This window comes from Lytechinus variegatus, chromosome 15 (genome assembly GCF_018143015.1).
Source record: "Lytechinus variegatus isolate NC3 chromosome 15, Lvar_3.0, whole genome shotgun sequence".
Classification (NCBI taxonomy): domain Eukaryota; kingdom Metazoa; phylum Echinodermata; class Echinoidea; order Temnopleuroida; family Toxopneustidae; genus Lytechinus; species Lytechinus variegatus.
The window spans coordinates 30,168,821-30,189,390 of record NC_054754.1 but is presented as its reverse complement, the minus strand read 5'-3'; the positions used below and the strand labels follow the sequence as shown (position 1 = coordinate 30,189,390).

Sequence of the window (20,570 nt, the reverse complement as noted above, 5' to 3'; positions counted from 1 at the left end):
TTCAGAATACGGACCATTGCATATATCCCACCTCCACCCACTTAGTTGTGGTTATTGTGAATTAATTCCGTATTCAAATATAATACTTTCATCAAATTTCATTTCTTTATTAGGTACAATCCTGCGGGTCAACTCTTCACATTTGTCCTGACTGGAATAGATAATTTACAACGGTTTGGTTTTTGTAGACATCCTCCAGGAGCAAAGACAGCAATATGTATCCTCAGGTGTGTATGATCTCCATCCGTTAAAGTGATTGGTTAACATTGGTTTGACTTTTAAAAAATCTGAGCTAGAAGGTCACACTTGTCACCTGTGTCTGTGATATGTTACAAAAATGAAGACCAGAAAAATTTGTGTTCGAAAATCATTATTTAGTGCTTCAAAACTTGAAATATAACGTGACCGGAAACACCATCTATATTTCATCCCATACACTTATGTGTACTATTTAGGTGTCTATAAGACGCCTATTTACAAAATCGGGGTTTGCCTTGTAGTTTTAGCTTTTCATTCTCAATAATGGTTGTTTTCAGGGTTTATTAGTTCTAATACATGCACTTGTACACATGTTTCATCTTATGTTTGAGAATTTTTTAAATCGGCTGCTCACAAAGTTAAACAATACCTTTAATTGTCACTTGGTCTATATTTCCACCAAGTTTTTCTGCTAAACATTTTTCTAATTGCCATTAAAGGAAACCAAAGCCTAAGAAGAGAAGCAAGTACAAGACAACTTTTTACACGTCCATAACTTGATTATTTCATATCCGATTTTGATGAAACTTTAAAAAAATTGTTCCTCTCATTTTACTCTTTCCAATAAGATTGCTTCTCTTCTTAAGTTTTGGTTTCCTTTAATAGCCCACTTTTGTTTCTGTTTATGGTAACTCTCGTAGGAACTCGACAGGACAGCATTTTGCTGGTAAACGCCAAGCTGGTATATAACCAATTACCTAGGAAATATTTAACGTCTAGGTTAATCAGTTGTAGTGGCTGACCTTATAGACGACAGTTATTACACTCGGGTCTTTTTATCGAAGTGGAGACAATGGCAGAGTGGGATTTGAACTCACAATCTTGTGATTACCAGTTTGTCTAATTACCTATGTGTAATTTATGGATGAACTGTTTTCATTAGACCAAGTGGATACATCTTCATCATGCATGCATGAAATAATTTAAAAAACAATTTGAACAGTTGTATATAATTGCATTGTGTTATATATTTTTTATGGAAATGTGTTCTGATCCTAAGAGGATTAACTCTATATTTTATTCATTGGTAATTACTCCCATTTCCAACAAAAGTGCAAATGATACATTATCTGCTCCGAAGACTTTGTTAAGATTTTGAAAATATTAAAATCAACCATTCATAATTCTCATTTCTTGTTTTCTTTTATCGTTTGTGTCATCACCACACCTGTAGTTACTTGCCATGGTTTGACATCTTCTATAAAATACTCAACAAGCTTGCTAGTCTGAAGAATAGCTGTGAACCTGCTGCTACCGCCCTCTTGGACCAACTTCATAAAGTCAGCGTACCCGGCCCCGGTAAACAACTCAGAATCACCGTTAGCGAAGGTGGTAACACATCGGTAAATTCATACTTCTATTCATTCAGCATTAAAAAAAAGATACAGTAAAGTTACAAAAGTTGTGGTAAAGATGGAAATCATTGTCATAAGATCAATTCTTTCCATGATATTCGGGAAGGATATCGTAAAGAAAAAATGTTTACTGCTAAGTATTGTTGAGTGTTTTGGCCCAGCGGATTTATAGTCTCCAGACTTTTTAACAGAATGTTGTGTATTTGAATCCCAGTCATTGCATAATTTCCTTCATTGAGAAATTGATCTGCATTGTGCAGCACTCAACCCAGGTGAGGTAATTGGGTACCTGGCAGGAAATTATTCCTTGAAGTGCTAAGTGCGTTATAAGTACCTTAGCTGAAGCCGGGGTAAATATGCTGCATTTATTGTAGTGCGCTTGAAGACTTCTGGTATTAAGAGGTGTTAAGTGCTATATATTATTGCTCTTCAAATGCCACCATTCAAAATATAATAAATGAATAGTCAAACTGTTGGACCAGCAGTTACAATTATGTATTACATGTAGTTTTTTTTTACATGCTTTATCTGTGTTTAGCATTTGTGACCTTTGAAATAATAGTGCATGTTTGTTATTGTTTTGTAATTCCATTTAATTGTTGAATTTATTTTCTTTATTTGGCTTGCAGGAAATGCTTCACACTTGCCCAGATGACACCCGAATCTTGCCTAGTATTCCTGAAAATGTAAGTTATGTTTAAAGTATGCTTGGTTAGATGGTTAGAAGAAGTTACAACAAAGAAATGATATCTTTTTTGAAAGATGTACTTGCTTGCTCAAGATAGTGCAGCGTGTAGGTTGTTGCCCATTCTGTTTGTCTGACCTTGGCTCCTAACACAAAGTTTAGCGATCAATCGCTAAAAAAAGGACTGACCAATCCAGATCAATGTTACAGGCGCATTTGGTTTAAAATACTGACCATGGGCCAATCAGTGCTGTACTTTCATATTTGCAATCCATCGCAAACCTTTTTGTTTATACGGAGCCCTGTAGTTTGCAATGACTTGATTGCATGTAGACCAAGCATAAACATCTTAGGCAATAGTATAAAATTAGTTCTCAGAGATTGGTCTATGAACGTTGATCAGCTTGCATAGCCCATTTACTAGGTACCTGTTTGTGTCATAACAGACATTCAGACCACATTGACTTGTAAATGTTGATTCATCTTTATTATTTTCTGGTTTAAATATTCTCAAATTCTACCACAAGATCTGTCTTGCTCTCTCTTTCTCCATGTTTTTTCTATGTCCTCCCTTTAACTTTATCCTACATGTACATCTGCTCTAATTCAACAGACCTTTTTAATCTTTAAAATTGGGGAGAAGAAAGAGGAAATATAAAAAATGAATAACAAAATGTTTCTGATGTTATCCATTTACAGATAAATATGACAGAGTATTTCAGTGCAGTAACTCCAGAAAATATGATCATCCTATTTGTTAGGTAAGTACCCTTCATAATCCACCATCTGAATGACCCACTCAGACAAGCAAATGAACTCAGGCCCCTTACCTTAATTGGTTCTGGGTGCGCTATACTGACCGACATAGTTGTAGATTATGTAATCAGTGTGCTGTGCTAACAAGTGATTTTATGTGCTGGATGAAATAAGGTGGAGTCAAGGCAGGTCCTGGGTCCTATTCTGCTGTTTACTGGCTTGCCATTAGCCCGGGTCAAATGTGCAAATCTATTCTAATTTTTTTTTATGAAGCGACCGTGTGACTCTGTCTTTGATCTCCTGGCTTGGACCGCATACCAGGACTTCAACCAAGTTTATAGGTCAGGTGACCAGCCAATGATGTGGATTTCTTCCTCCTCCTGTGGCTAGAGTACACTTTCTGGTTGTCTGGGAGCCATGTGTGTTGGAGAACACCTGTCCTCTTTTCAATCTTGCTGTTACACACCCCTGATACAACAATTATAAATTTAGATTTATAGTGTGAATGACCATGTTTGATTCTTCATGACCTTTTCGCACAAAAGTTGTGATTATTCTAACTTTGGCATCCAATATTAATTTCCATGGTAGTATTGCTCAATATCCAGACAAAATGAAGGATTCCATGGGAGTTACCATTGGATGACAAAATTACCATTATTGCCATTGTTATGCAGTTTGACTTATATCACTTTCTATAACCCTCTTATAAAATTCGTAATTATGGAAACAATAATGCCAAGTCATTATTTTTAGATACATCATGGGTAAATGTACTGTATATTTTATACTCCTATGCAAGAACAAAAAGGGAAATTGAGTTTAAAAACTTTGGTTGGAAACTTTTTTTTCTTGTCTGTATATTATTAATTTGTACTGATTTTAGAATGAGAGCTATTTGATTTATGAGCAGCTTTTGTTTCTTTGTGAAGTTTATGGAATAATGTAATTGTAATTTTGGAAATATTGGCTGTGATAAAAGTAGCATTTGCTTATTTTTAAATCACCTTTTGTTTTTTTATTTTCTGCAGTTTATTACATGAAAGGAGAGTTCTAATTACATCAGAGAAATTACACAGGGTAAGGCATAAATGCTTATTTATACAGTGAAGGATGCCTTTTTTCTGAATTAAAGGTCAAGTCCACATCAGAAAAATGTTGATTTGAATCAATAGAGAAAAATCAGACAAGTACAATGCTGAAAATTTCATCAAAATCGGATGTAAAATAAGAAAGTTATAATATTCAAAGTTTCGCTTATTTTCAACAAAATAGTTATATGATCGAGCCAGTTACATCCAAACGAGAGAGTCGATGATGTCACTCACTATTTCTTTTGTTTTTTATTATTTGAATCATACAACATTTAATTTTTTTACGAATTTGACAATTAGGACCTCCTTGCCTGAAGCACAAATTGTTAAAATAATGGAATTCTACGTGTTCAGGGAGGAATGAAACTTCATTTCACATGACAATGACAAGAAAATAAAAATATTTCATATTTCATATAATAAAATACAAAAGAAATAGTGAGTGAGTGATGTCATCAACTCTCTCATTTGGATGTAACTGGCTCGTTCATATAACTATTTTGTTGAAAATAAGCGAAACTTTAAAATGCCATAACTTTCTTATTTTACATCCAATTTTGATGAAATTTTCAGTTTTATGCTTGTTGAATTTTTCTCTTTTTATTCAAATATCAAGTTTTTGTTGGGGTGGACTTGTCCTTTAATAAAGAATATTCGGTGTTTACAGTTAAAAGTGTCAAAGTATTCAGTATTCGATATGCGTAAATGGTATGATTTCTATATCATGGACAACTTTGTAACATCTGTAAAATTGGGATTGGGCAGTTCTTATAATGGCAAAAGTTAAAGGTTCTACGACAGGTCCAACCCACGATTTGGCTCTATTTAGAATCGACTAGATGAAAAGTAAATAACACTGACAATTCTTTTGAATGTGATGTCCTCTTTTAGGCTTAGTTCCATCTAGAATCAATATCTGCCCTGTTGTTGGTAGATGTTTAATATGAATTTACTTCTAAAAAAAAAAATCAGTAATTGAAGAAAGACTACATTTCATGTTTTCATGTTCTTTGATCCTGTTTTTTGTAATATCTAATATAATGTAATAAAAAGTAAAATTGTCACTTCAGATAAATGTTTATCCACATTGAAATCGTAGCATTTATACCTTAATAACCTGGCATATAGTGGTTTAAAAAGATCTTTGTTTTTTTTCATTGTTATATTACAGTTAACAGCGTGTGTGTATGGTGCAGTCTCGATGTTACACCCCCTCCATTGGCAGCATATATACATTCCTGTGACTCCATCACATCTAATAGACTACTGCTCAGCTCCAATGCCATTCATCATAGGTGTACATTCTTCATTCATGGAGGTATAGAAATCAAATCAAATGTAATTCATGAAATAATTTCATATTAATAATAATCATAGAAATGAAGAATAATTATATTGTGCACATATCCACTTGCAAGGTTCTCATAGCACTCTTCCTATATTATTTTCAGCTAAGCCAAGCTAGGCTACCGATATTGGTGCTCACAGCTTTTCTTTTTTTTATAGAAATTCCTTCCTGCCAGTAACCATTTACTTCACCGAGGTTGAGAGCGTTATGATGTGGTTGAATTATGTCTAACCTACAAAATATTAAGGATCATGTATATACAAATAATGAATGTTTATGAGTGCAGTAGACAGAATACTTCATGAGGCGAAAGATGAAGCGATCCATTCAACAAGGCTCGTTGAATGGATCATTATTTCATCTTTCAGCAGATGAAATCCTTGTCATGTGACATTTATAAATTTGACAAAAAGTGCATTCAGTGTGTACATGGTCTGTTGTTGCAGACAAAATGCACACTGCAAACACGGGTGTTTTTATGTGTTCCTCGGTGCTCGTGCAATAGACAAAACGATAAATGGATCCACAATTGCACGGATGATGACGTGATTGTTAAATGGGCTAAATAATGGGTATCAAACAACCAATCAAATGACAAGGATCTATCTAGGTGTCATATAATATCCACATAACAAATTTTAAACAAAATTAACATGCAGTTACTAAAATCATGAAGACAAAGTCTGTAGACTAATGACTTGACATCAATGTATTTACCATGCAGGAAGTCAGCATTGATGCCAATTCTGAGAGGTCTTCATTCAGAAAGTATTCAGAAAAAGATGATATCAAATCATCTTTTTTGAAAGGCAGTAAAAATTCTGAATAAAAGAATTAAAACAAAAAAGGCTGCATAATCCAGATGATTGGTTGAATGATATTTGTTTATGCTTTTAGAATCTTTCTGTACTGCTTGACCATATTGTTGTGACTCCTTCAACATCCTTTATATGTTTATGTGATTATGATATAGTGTTGTTTTTTTCCTGACACTTTTCAGAAAGTGAAGAAGATGGCGTTAGATGAAGTGGTGATACTCGATGCTGATAATAATTCAATAGAAACACCTTTCAATGATTTACAAGTACTTCCATCTGAAGCAGTAAGTTAAACACAAAGGGGGAAGTCAACAATTATTTCAAGTGGGGTATAATGAATGCAAAAAAGAGAGCAAAAACATATAGAGGAAGGATTTGGTGAAAATGCACTGAAGAATAACAATTAAATGGGTATTTGAACTTTTAATTTGTGAAATCACAAATGAGCAGCTTCAATATGTCATAAAGTATAAATTCCATAAAAGTTTCATGGAATATTGACAAAGCTTTAAAACTTTTTTTTTATTGGTTGTCTTTACTGTTTTTTCCCTAATATATGGGGGAGCACCTTGCATCAGGGCTGCTGCTTTTTATACCCTGAATCCAGACTTTTTTAACATTTTTCCAGCTTTAAAAAACACTTTTTTCATGTTGGAAAGAGGTCAATCTAAATTATTTTCATCACTTTTATGTGGCATCTTCACAATTTGAAACATTAAGCATTTAATAACTAATTAATTTAAATCTTTAAAAAAAATATGCAAACCATTTTATTTTTCTTGTTTATCTACAAGAGAAATAAAATCTAAAACTAACTATTATTGATTGGAAAAAAATCCTATAGCTGGCTTAAATGCCTTGCCAACATGTATTCTCCATTTCTCAGCAATAACACATTTGCTACCAGAATGAGATGGCACATACAAACACTTAGGTGGCCATTTTATTTGATACTTTCAACCTATCTTGGGATTTCTACTACAACTCGCATCCATTATTTGTGGAGGTGTCGTGGTTCAATTACTTGACTCTTAAGGCCACCGCACACCTTACGACCCGACCGGTCGCCGACTGGCTTGCGACTGGGTGAGGGAGATGTGACGTCACAGCTCTTGTCAGCTTGAGCGTTGCAGACCGGTCAGAGACAAGTCGCAAGGAAAATCGGAAGGATTTGACATGTCGAATCCTAATGATTAGATCGCATGCTCAATCCAACCTCCACCTAATCAGACAGCAGAGTTGCATAACGTGTATTATGATAAACGACGCGCATACGCAATAGTAAGCGCAATTTCTCAGATACTATACCAAGAAGGAAAAAGCGCATGCGTGAGTCACAGATTGGATCGCAAGGTGTGCAGTGTCGAGGCTTATGAATGCCTTGCCATTCATCTCCCCTCACTCGGTCGCAAGCCAGTCGCCGACCAGTGGGGTCGTAAGGTGTGCAGTGGCCTTTAACTCTTCATGCGTTACGTTCGCATTATTGCACACCCGTAGGCGTGTTTCGTTCGCATTTTTGCACAACCACGCATCTCCTATAGACGTCCCCTGTCCCATTGTTTTTCGAACAATTATTGCATGCCCCGGTGCGTACCTAGCTACAATGTATAGCTTGGCGTTTTTGTATACCGTACATGTGTACCGATCGATCGATCGTGCGTGAGACATTAGTTTAGAGTTTGACGGATTATCGCAGTTTACAAATTACAGAATCGTTGAGTTATCAAAAAAAAATCAATACATCCTGATCACAGCCAGGAAGTTCATTGAAAAAAGAGAGGAGAAAATCAATAAAACCCTCCTCACAAACAATACCATGGCCAGGTTTATTGTTAGAAATCTGTGACTCATGGCACGAATGTGAATGTGAGGGGACCACTGCTAACATAATGCAACACACGGGGGGTTTACAGGTGAACGCATGAAGAGTTAAACCATGGGTCGAGAGTTCAAATCCCACCTGGCACTAATGTCCTATGGCAAGGCACTTACCAACTTTTGTCACTCTCCACCCAGGTGTTAAATTGGAACCCGGTAAAATGTGAAAGTCAATGTGATTAGATTGGCATGTGTGCACCAATAAATGGTTGCCTGGCCAGGATACTCCCCAGGGAGTGGAGGTGGTGCACTTTATGTGTGGAACATTGATGGATCTTATGACCTAGGTAATAAAAATTACATTATAAAGCGCTGAGAAACCAATATATGAAGCACATTTTAAATGTAACTAACTATTGTTATTTTAAAAATGATAAAGATGTTAACTTGATGATTATATTATCAGGTGACGCAGCTGAAACACAACCTGAAGAATTCAAGTCAAGTGAGCGGCGATGGTGTGGCGAGGTCATTTCTCAAGACGTTAGTCTACCTTCTTGGTAGCTATAGAGAAGCACTTACTCTAGAGGTATTCCTATATTCTTAACCTTATTGTTTGAGGGGAGGGGGAAGAGATGCCTTAGGTTTACATCCTTGGTAGCTATAGGGAACCAATCTTTTTCAGAGGTATTCCATTATTCTTTATCTTATTATTTGTTTGAGGTAAATGGGCATAGGGGATGATGGATGATTATTAAAATAAATAAAGCTACACATGTTCTTATACCTTTGAATATATAGATTAACTTGCTAGATTTTAAGTAGTTAAGATTAACTTATTCCTATCACGTATGTATCTCAGGAGTTTGGAAATACCACCACAATGTGCCCCTCTAGTAAAAAAGCACAATGGGCAATTTGTCCATATGCCTCTTATTTTTCTAGTTCATTATTTATGTGACCTCTCATATTCAGAGTTTGTTTCATGATTTTTATTTCCCTTGAGAAACGTTAGATATGATTTACTACTGTTAACAGGTGATACATGAATAATGATGTAAAGTTAGTTCAAGTCATTTTTAGGTTTTTTTTACAAATGGTATTCTTCTTTATGCTCTTTGACAATATTTCATGCTACATTCATGTCTTATATAATTTTGTTTGTTCTTTGTGTTTAGAATGGAGAAATTGTATTTGACAGAGATGCATTTGTAAGCAATGGTTCCAGACATGAATTAGCATTCAGGAATACAGTACTTCAGCTCCAACACTTTGCACAGGTGAGTATCATCTATTATCATCTATATAGATTGTTTTAGCGATGCATTAAACATTTTGGTCGGCATCAATTGCCCTTGCAGTACCAGAGCGTATCCCTAAAAAGGACAGAAATCTGACAAATATCCCATAGGCTCCTTAACAAAATTCGCTTTTGAATATGAGAGCATATTCAACAGTTCAGGGCACATGAAATGTGCAACCTGTACAACAATGAAAGCAATGCGATGCGCAGCATAAAGCACAACTACGCTCCATGACGTCATAATGAACTACATGCAAGTCGCACGTCAACGACCAAATTTGATCCTATGAAGTGATATTGGCATAATGTGATAAATGATATGACTTGTTAAATGAAATTGCTCCCTATTTTTTTTTTGGGGGGGGTGGAATAGATGATAATGATAATATTTGATGGCTTTATTTTATGAAATTAGGGCCAATATTCCACTCATCTGCAATTCTTGGAGTATTTTCCTGAATTCTTGGAATATTTCTGGTATTCCATTCTGAGCCATCCAATATGATATAGTTATCATTCCTAACATTATTCAAGATAATCTTATGTATATGAAATTCATGATGATAGTGATGGGAGTTATGATTGTAATGATGAGGATGATGACAGTATTGATTCGACATCCTGCTCACTTTTAAAGCTAAGGCCAAACCAATTGCATAATTGATGGAGAGCTTAATGAATGCAATCATTTAAGAGTTGGTGATGATAAGTTAATAATTATTTTTGTGAATGTTCGGGGGCAAGCTATAACTTTGAAGCAGTTTGGATGTAACTTTGTCAGGGAAGGAAGTTGAGTGAAGAATAATAATAATAGTATTTCTAAAGCGCCAAATCCACATTAATTATGTGCTCAAGGCGCTGAAATATACTTGGTATATTATTATTACCCGGGCTGTAGCTGAGTGGCCATATACGTGTAGGCGCTACAGGATTCAAGGAATAAATCCTACTGGTACCCATTCACCTCACCTGGGTCAAGTGCAGCACAATGTGGATAAATTTCTTGCCGAAGGAAATTGCGCCTTGGCTTGGATTCTAACCCACGACCCTCTGTTTCCCAAAGTCCCAAGACTAATCCACTGGGCCACAATGCTCCACATATAGAATGTGTATTCTGTCATCATATAAGTCATGTCTCTTCCACTGAAACAAAAATGTGATTATTTGCTTTATATTTATGATTGAAAACAATTCATTTATAGAAAGGAAAGATGGCTTATATATCTTAGTGTTCATACCTGGTGGGTATATCATAAAGCTGTTCGTAAAGTTGCGCAAGACTTAACACATGACTGGGGACCTGTCTTGTGCCACACTATCCGTATGTAGCTCACTTTGCACCTAAGATCATGTTCCGGTTGTGTGTAAAGTTGTTTGTAACTTTACAAACAGCTTTATGAAACACCCACCTAAACTGGGATTGTCAAATTTGGGCAAGGCTGAGAAGTAGGATTGTGTGAGTTTGTAAAATATGCTTGCTTCTGTTCACTTAGGATAGGATAGTGCACAGTGTAAGGGGATTTTATCTTAATCCTATGTAGGCCGGGGTATTTTGGGAGTAAAATATGGCCGGGGGGGGGCCTCCCAGGCCCCTTAAGATCTCGGCCGTCGACCGCGCGATTGCGCTGGAAATTGGCACACCGGTTGCCTGGGACATAATCTACAAGATTGTATAGTAATTTATTTCATGCGAATTGCTATTAAGTGATTATGCTAATTTATGCATAATTAGTATGCAAAATCATACTTTTTCCTCTAACTCCCTAAATAAAGCTCCAAATGTACTAATTTTTGGCATAGTAACTCTTTGTGGTGTTCTTAGCAAGTGTAAATGAAAAAATTGCAATATCAAATCATTTTCTTATGTATTTCTTTTTTTTCTTTTTTTTTCATTGTTTTTTCAATGAAATTTGTTGGTGACTCTTCTGTGATCATAAAAAGCATAAAATATTGCGCGATTCGTTGAGGGGGGCCTCCGAGGCCCCCCCCCCCCCCCCCCCGGCCAGATAGGGTTAAAGGGGAATCCAGCCTTGGCCATAAAATGTTGTGTTGGGAAGGAGAAAAATAAATTAAACAGAATGGTGAAAGTTTGAAAGAAATTGGACAAGCAATAAGAAAGTTATAGCTGCTTTAAAATTGAGATCACTAATACTATGTAGATTTCAAATTGGCAACTGGGTAAGTAAATTATGACAAGGGGCAAGGACAACTTTCCCATAGGCCATGTACTTTATTATCAGGGATTTGTGGTTTTCTCCTAAGTACCCATTCCCCTGGGGCAGTAATCTAAATATAACCCATGTAGTATATTGTTTTATGTCCTCATGAAAGAAAAATATAATTTGAAATAAAACTTTTTGGGAAAATGACATTTTAGCCATAATATGTATTGGAGTACATGGAAGAGTAGTCCTTGCCTTACATCACTATGACATCCCATATGCGGCCAATTTGAAATCTCCATGGGCATAGTGATTACCAATATTTACAACTTTTAAAAATTCATATCTCTCTTTTTGTTTGTCCAATATTGTTCAAACTTTCACCTATCAACTTGTCTGATTTTTCTTTTCCTTATAAAAACAAGTTTTTATTTGGGTTGGATTCCCCTTTAAGGTAGTACAGAGTTCAACACACTTTTATAAAAGGTAGTGCACAGTATGCATACTCCAGATAATGATGACTTTCATTATGACTCTTCAATTCAAAACATGAAAGCTCAGCAAAAACAGAACACCATATTGTGTTCGCTTGGTAAATTTTCTATGTATCATTCACGTTTTACCTATGAGATACTCTGAAGATCCTCATAACCAACCAGATTATTTTATCAATATCAATATTAACCCTACCTAATGCCAGTAAAGGGGAGTTTGACCTATTATCAAAGGACCTGGGCAAGTTGTCCACATTGTCTGATGAAGACTAGCAGGTGCAGTCAAAATGTCGCTACTACAGTTTGCTTTATTTTGAGACAACAGATCAACTCGGTTATCGAAATATCACCTTCTCTTTTTCAGTTTGTTGAGTTTCGAGTAGGTGCCCTGAATAGGAATGAAGCTATAGATGATCTCTTTGAGGAAGAACTTGACAGCAGAATAGCATCAGGTGAGCATTACATCAAACCCTGGTATGAGAGACCACCGCTGCTCAGATCTGGGCCCTGTCGTACAAAGAGTTACGATTGATCTAATCAGTCATAACTCTATGGAAATCCATCAGTGTCATAATTTTTTCTACAGGAAATTTGAACAATGTCCTTTGTATGCAAAGAGGAGCATTATGAATTTTCAAGATAACAATGAATGCTTGAATATGCATCATAGTTGGAAAATATTTTGAACAAACATCATAATAGTTGTTAACGTTGCTGGCCGTCCATAGTTGTGATTGATTGGATCAATCGCAACTCTTTGTAAGACGGGGCCCAGAACTGCGGTCTTATACCCCAGTTTTAAAAACCTTGTTAGGGGATCCAAGATATTTAATTTTCAAGCACTATCAACTGTGCATGGCCATATTATCCCTGTCATCTAACTTTTCACCTACGAAGGCCAGTGTGAGCATTGAGCCAGTGTTAAACGACAAATGTCAGCTCTGATATTATGGAAGAGCAGCTCTGCCTGTGGTAGGCCATTTGGAATTAAATTGTTGTAGTTGATATTTAATCATCTTTTTGATAGGTATATCATATTCAGAAATCTAATGTTAATTTGTTTTCAATTTCGAACAAGTAAAATTAAGGGAGGGGGGAGGGAGGGAAGAAAAAAAAGTAAAGAAGGAAAGGTAAGAGGAAAGGAAAGAATAGACACGGAAAAGGAGATAGAGAGTAAAAAAAAATTTAGGTGTAGAAAAAGGAGAAAACTAAGGAGGTACAGAAAGAAAGAAAGAAATTTGAAAAAGGAAAGAAAGCCAAATTAGAAGATAAGAAAGATACATCCAGTTTGTACATTGTATACAATGCTTCACATGTGGCCTCCTGCTGTGACTGTGGACTGATAGAGGTCAAGAAACATGTTTAGATACTTAGATAGCTGTCCTGGGGTGATTTCATTTTATCATGCTTTGAAAAGAGAATTGATGCAGTGGCAACAGGGGTATATCTCCTTAAACAGAGGTTTTTCTTCATGGGATAACACACTGATCTTCCATTACTGCAGATAGACTCAGAGCTTCAAACCTTTACAAAATTCAGTAACAAACTTCCCATCACATGTACTTGAAAATGTTTCAAATGAATCGTCACTCATTATGAATTCAAGCAAGTATATAGATGCACTTATTTAATACATTGAATATGTACAGTAATACATTGTGCAGTAGCAAACTAGTAACAGTGACAAAACAATGTGCATGACATGCATGTTCATGTCTCTATATTCTCATGTGAAAAATGGGAACTGATGTTCAATTACATCCCTACACATCTAAAGCAGAGTAAGATTTTCTTTATTTCTGAAGAGTGCCTTTTTCTAGGAAAGAATAGTACCACATAATGAATTTCCCTCAAAATTATGAATTTTGTAAATATTGGATTTGATTTGTTCTTCTGGCAAGTTTGGAGAATGCAGCATCATATGCTTTACTTGTTCATTATATTCCTATGGCAACTCCTTGTGCTTTCATTATCTTATTTTTTTTACAAATTTAACCTGAGGCAAAAGAAAAATTGCAAATATTCATATAATAAAGTATAGCTGTCATTCTTATGATCTCATTTAAACTGTGGCAAATTTCATACTTTGTTCCAACTATGTGTATTTTTTATATTGTTTAAAGGTTATGAAAACCTGCATATTTCAACTAATATCTTTTAAAATGATTGGGGAAAATGATTTTAATTGCCATATTCTATTTTTTAAAGAAGATTTCCATTTTCTGTTGTGTTTAGGTTCTAAGATCCAAGAGAATATCAGAAGACGTCTACTACAAGCTAAAGCTAAGAGCACTGTGCTATATGGAAAGATTAAAGACAAGTCAAGAGATGCCAAAGATAGGGTAAGGAATAGATCTACCTGTTTATACATATATCTATCAATCTATTTATCTATCTATCTGTCTATCCATCCTCTCATCCATCCATCTGTCCACCCACCCATCCATCCATCCATCTATCTATCTGTCTATCCATCCATCTGTCCACCCATCCATCCATCTATCCATTTGTCTATACATATCCTTTAATCATTCTATCTCCAGTTTGGGGATTTTCAGGCCCACTATTGATCCATCCACCCATCTATCAATCTATGCATACATCTATCTATTTATCTATCTGTCTATCTATCCATCCATCTATCCAACCGTCCATCCATCCATCAATCCACTCATCCATCCATCCACTCATCCATCCATCCCTTTGTCCATCAACCTACCCATCCACCCACCCATCCATCTATCTTTTTGTCTGTCTATTTATCCTTCCTATCTCCAGTTTAGGGATTTTTAAAGGAATTGGGCCTATCATTGAACCATCTATCTATCTGTCTATTTCTCCATCTGTTCATCTTTTATTTCATCTTTCTATTTACCTATCCATCTATCTATAACACTAATTTCAGTCAATAAAGATTATTCATAATCTATTTCTCGATATCTGTTTTAAGTGTTGATGAAATTGCATCTGTGTTTCAGAAAACTGAGGGCAGTATTACTGCTTGCCATGTGTTTTCTTTTTCTTCAGTTGATGTAATCATAGTGTTATTCTGAGTATCATACTTTATCCATTATTAGTCTGCTGTGCAAACCATTCACTCAAATTAAAGAGTTTGAATGCAAAGCCTTCAATGACATGTTTACTGAAGGCCTGACATGAAACAGCAAGTCTTATATGTGCTAGTCTTGTGTGAAGACCCACTTATTGACCAAAGTTTCAATTAGAGTCTGCGCCTGCAGACTAATCCAATGTGTACATCGTTGTGCATCAGCTTGTAATATTTCTAACTGAATATTCCAGGTTCTTGGGGATAAGGACTCCAACAAGAAGGCAAGAATTCAATAATTTATTTCTTAGCAAATTATTTTAAAATTAGTTAACAAAACTTAACTCCTGGCTTGTTGAAATGGGGAAGAGGGGAATAATGCTAAGATCAGCTTCAGCAGTTAATGTTTAAATGCAACATCAATTCTGAATCTCATATTATTGCTTCAGCGGTGGTATACCTGTATAAAAACCAATGCATAAACATGAAGTGTAGCTTTGTGACCATGCTTCCTGCGCTTGACAGGTAAATGGGGCATTACATGTGTTGTACGATTAATTCTTTTTCATACAGTCAACGCCCTGCATTGAAAATTTATTCAGCTTTATTTGTAATGCACATGTAATCATTTCTATGATGCAGCTCATATCTCAAATCATGTTGTGTTGATCAATGTTTTGCTTGGCTACCAACAAGGAAAGTTCGGTTTAAGTTCTGATTTTTATGGTAATTTTTACCTGGGAGTTTCAAGTATTCCTGAGGTGAAAAGATAATTTATGCATTGACATTCGTACGGAAACCCACCTAGCTCATAATGTAACTTATTGAAATTGATTGTTGTTCTTTGGAAACTCCCAGTTATGGCAGCCACAATGTTCGAATTTGGGCTCATCTCATGTACATAAAAATTGTTCCTGTTTTATTTGTGTTGCGAGTTCATGTGCACGGTATTGCTACCCTACAGTTATTGCAAGGAAAGTCATGTACCTACACACTTCAGTGTTTTTACAGCAAATGTTGAAAGTACCCCCCCCCCCCCTAAAAAAATAACCTGTGAAATTCATTTTTTTTTTAATTCAGAAGTGGATTTCCTTGTATAAATTTTGGTTTAATTTGCCATATGATGGAATAATGAAAAAGCATTATTCTGCTTGGAGTGTGATTCAATGTCTGTATTGTATTGGGAGTACTTTCATAATGAAATGCACTATATAACAAATTTCATTATTATTATTAAGAGCTGATTATACGATTGTAGATTAAATGACCCTTGCTTTGGGCTTTGCTTCTTAAGGCTTTTATAATATGATATTCAATTCACTTCCTGAAAATGCTTTCAAAAGCTAATGATAGCTTTCAATACCTTTTAATGGCTTCCTTAATAGGTGAATGGTATTTCTGCACAAGAAGTTTGAATCTGTTTGTCTGTAAACATTTGTATAGCTTCAAGAAAAATTATGAAATTATCAAAAATATAAGATAGCTTTTTGGGTGCTTTTGCTTGTTATCGCTATTTTCAATGCTATTCCCAATTAATGTGCTTCCAAATAAAGGTCTTATTCCCCGTATTCTAGAAATAAATGACTTTGTAATATTGATATATCGGACATACTTCTGTGCAGTTCAATGCCTTATTCCATGTTTAGAATGTTATTTTCAAGTTACTTCAACTTTCATAACTTGTTTACTATAGAAGTATGCAATTTGAAACAAAAACAATGACATTACCAAATGTCGTCCAGCCTAGTTATACTGTTCTAGGCTTGTCAAGCATGGATATATTAAAAATAGCTGGATGGAGCTTGTTGTATGCTGCTACACACACAACCTTGAGGCAAAGTAAAAGTACTCCAAGACACAACAGTATATGGGAACATACCAACATGTAAGATACAGCACACACATGTGTGGAACTTTGTGCGCGCTTGACTCTTACTTTTAATGGCCTCAAAAGAAGAGTGCATCGTAGCTCTATCCAGCATTTTTATACCTATGTTTTCAAGTGGCTGGCCACGAAGAAGAAGCAGGTGGAAAAGTGAAAGAGGAGGAGAAGTAGGAGGAAGAGGTGGAGGAGAAAGAGGATGGAAGAATAATAGAAAGCAGAGGAGGAAGAAGAAGAGGAGAGAGATGACGATAATGATGATAAAATCATTAAGGCTAACAATGAATAAAAGTGATCTTTATCAATGTCATAGAAACTTTTACAAAAATATGATTGATAATGATGCAAGATCAATGTATATATTTATATTTTTTTTTTGGGGGGGAGTGAATGATAGATATAGAAATTGTTCAGAGACTTTTATACATGTACATGTATATATGAATGTGCAATTTAATGATGTTTTAATGGTTATCAAGAACGAATTATGTTTGAGAGTTGATGGCTAATCTTTCAATTTTTTTCTTCAAATTATCTTGAGTCATTCATTCCGCAACTCCTACTCATTACTACATGTAGATACCCACATTAATGAGGATGCCTATGTAAAATAGCATTAGTAATAGGTCGTTCCTCAGTTTTAGGTGGTTTTTCAGTCTTAGTTGTGCCTATTTTGAGGTCTCTCACTTCTCTTAATATTAGCACTATACAAAATTTTGACTTTTAAGGTGACTATTATCCATGTACTTTAGTTTTTTTTTCCTCCATATTTCATCTTCTTTTAATGCTGCTATGAAGGTTGTACAGGCTCAGGGAAATTTCAAAGTTCCTGTAAGTCTATCTCTCATATTCTTTTATATGCTCGTCCTGCATATTTAGTATTACTATTTTGGTAGTAGGATATTCCTATCTGTCATAGTAATAGAGAGTAAAGTCATTAGTTCGACCAGTTTTGTTATCATTTTACACTCCAGTAGAATCTGCATATTAAAGTCAAATTTCTTTTGACAACCAATATCTGTTTTTAGTAGGCAAATTTTGAGTTATAAGTAGCCACAGTTTGAATCATATTGTTGTAAATGATGCACACTTTACTTATATTCTGGGTCCTGTTTCTTAAAGGACTTGCAACTGTTGTAACTTTGCCATTATGGCAACTTCCATGGTAACCTTGATTATGATTGGCTGCTGAGCCCTGTTACCATGGTAGTTGCCATTATGGCGAATTTACAACAGTTGCAAGTCCTTTATGAAACGGGACCCTGATTTGCAAAAATAGTTCAGTTGACTTTAGGAATTTTTACTTTATGCGTTCCATTAATATGAGAACCAATATTAGTTACTCCATCAAATAGATAAATGGACTATGATACTTTGAAACAATTTACATGAAATCTGGTATTGTAGTTGGAAAGCCACACAATGTGCAAGCGCTTTATTTGGAACAATCTGTATTTGAAAGGTAATTTGCATTTCAGCATATAAATATGTTTTTATTTTTAGTTTCTTTTCTTGAAAAATATGATATAAACAAACTACATACCTTTTTATAAGCTAAAGATATGGATAACGTTCTTAAAATGATTTCAACCGTAAGTATCCTGGGTATTTATAAACTAGAGAAATTGTAAGGAATTATTTTTTTTACTGCACATGGGTATGTGACAAAGAATCCTATTCCCATGATGCATCAATGTTCTATGACCTACTTACCACTGAGAATTCAAATTCAATGATATAATTAGCTTGTATAGCTCTATATATGAATGTATGTATGGTAACCTGTTGGCCATTAAAGCTGTTTGTAAATTATGGACTACTTTTTGCACTACTTTATGAACAACTTTAGGTATCAATTTATGCACAACTTCAGGCATGTCTGGTGACTGTCGTGTTCATACTGAGACATCCAAGCTTTTCCTCATTTTACCTGTACATATAACATCATGCATGTTAATTTCCTAATCAAACTATAAAAAAAAATTGATTTTCAATTCCGATGCATGTTAAGTGCTTGCCTAATGGCAAACAATTTGTATTATGAATCTGATTTAGCAGCGAAAAGGTGTCAATTTGCTGTAATGTCGCGCATAAAGTCGTGTGAAAGTTCTGCTTGAAGTTGTGAATAAATTCATTCATAAAGTCATTCATATCTTGCAAACAGCTTTATGAAAGACTACCCTAGTATTGATATAAATGGTGCATGAATCCATTTACTGTGACCCTTCTGCACAGTTTCTATTATTAAAGGGGAATCCAGCCTTGGTCATAAATGTAGTGTTGGAAAGGAGAAAAATAGATAAAACAGAATGGTGAAAGTTTGAAAGAAATCGGACCAGCAATAAGAAAGTTATGGCTGCTTTAAAATTGAAATCCCTATGATTATGTAGATTTTAAATTGGCAACTGGGTAAGTAAATTATGACAAGAGGCAAGGACAACTTTCCCATAGGCCATGTACTTAATTATCAGGGATTTGTGGTTTTCTCCTAACTGCCCATTCCCCTGGGGCAGTAATCTAAATATAACCCTGGTAGTATATTGTTTAATGTCCTCATGAAAGAAAAATAAAATTTGAAGTAAAACATTTGAAAAAATGACATATTGGCCATTTTATGTATTGGAGTACATGGAAGAGTAGTCCTTGCCTTACATCACTGTGACATCACATATGTGGCCAATTTGCAGTCTCCATGGATCTAGGGATTACCAATATTCACAACTTTTAAAAAATCATAACTTTCTTATTATTTGTCAGATAGTGTTCAAACTTTCACCTATCAACTTGTCTGATTTTTCTTATTCCCCTAAGAACAAGTTTTTATTTGGGTTGGATTCCCCTTTAATATATTTACCTTGGTATATATTTATGTATGTCATTGTCCATCGATGATATTGTTGATAGGCATAAATATATATAAAATCTCAAAATAATCTATTTCAAGGAGTGCTATTATTATCAAGTATATAATATCCTTCAAATCACTGCACTCTACCAGTGTATGAACAGTCAGGTACTTGTATAGGTCACTACTATAATGCAGTTTTATCAGACTTTTAAACTTAACTCACGTTTATAGGAGTGGGTTTTCTCCATTAAAATTATGTTATCTGGCACTGCCTTTTATGTGTATCAGTCAATAGTACTATATCATATCAATTTATTTTCTATTTGTACATGTTTTTGATACTTCATAATTATTTTGCTAGAGAAAGTAGAACAGCACGTTAAATTGCACTCTCACCATATCTAATAAAATATACAGTGTATTGTGACTCAAGGATATATGATTTGTTGCTTCAAAACGAGGAAGAATTTTTTCCTTCAGAACATTTTTGTCTGCATCTTGAATTGTTGCATCTTCAAATAAAGAGAATCCTACCAAAGTTATAAGATTAATGGATAAACTGTCCTACATGTACATTGTACTTTGGTATTTTTATCAGAAAAACTTAGGGCTCATGTTTTGTCAGTTCATACCAGTTGTCCATAAGGTCAATCGAAAGCTCTTTAAACAGACCTCAGTCACGTTCCAAAGTCTCTGTCCATTC

The 20,570-nt window shown here is 35.0% G+C and overlaps 1 protein-coding gene across 4 annotated transcripts in view; it reads left to right on the top strand.

Annotated features, from left to right (window-relative positions):
• LOC121428515 (DENN domain-containing protein 1B-like) overlaps window positions 1-20,570 on the top strand; it is a 76,048-nt gene that overhangs the window by 18,336 nt on the left and 37,142 nt on the right. For 2 of the 4 annotated variants that reach the window (XM_041625193.1, XM_041625191.1), the window contains exons 4-15: window positions 114-227; window positions 1,433-1,601; window positions 2,243-2,299; window positions 2,998-3,059; window positions 4,086-4,134; window positions 5,320-5,466; window positions 6,497-6,598; window positions 8,599-8,721; window positions 9,311-9,412; window positions 12,456-12,543; window positions 14,327-14,433; window positions 17,818-17,850. In XM_041625193.1, the coding sequence (XP_041481127.1) occupies window positions 114-227; window positions 1,433-1,601; window positions 2,243-2,299; window positions 2,998-3,059; window positions 4,086-4,134; window positions 5,320-5,466; window positions 6,497-6,598; window positions 8,599-8,721; window positions 9,311-9,412; window positions 12,456-12,543; window positions 14,327-14,433; window positions 17,818-17,850 (1,153 nt within the window). The remainder of the gene's footprint in view (window positions 1-113; window positions 228-1,432; window positions 1,602-2,242; window positions 2,300-2,997; window positions 3,060-4,085; window positions 4,135-5,319; window positions 5,467-6,496; window positions 6,599-8,598; window positions 8,722-9,310; window positions 9,413-12,455; window positions 12,544-14,326; window positions 14,434-17,817; window positions 17,851-20,570) is intronic. The other 2 variants (XM_041625194.1, XM_041625192.1) reach the window with 1 other exon arrangement.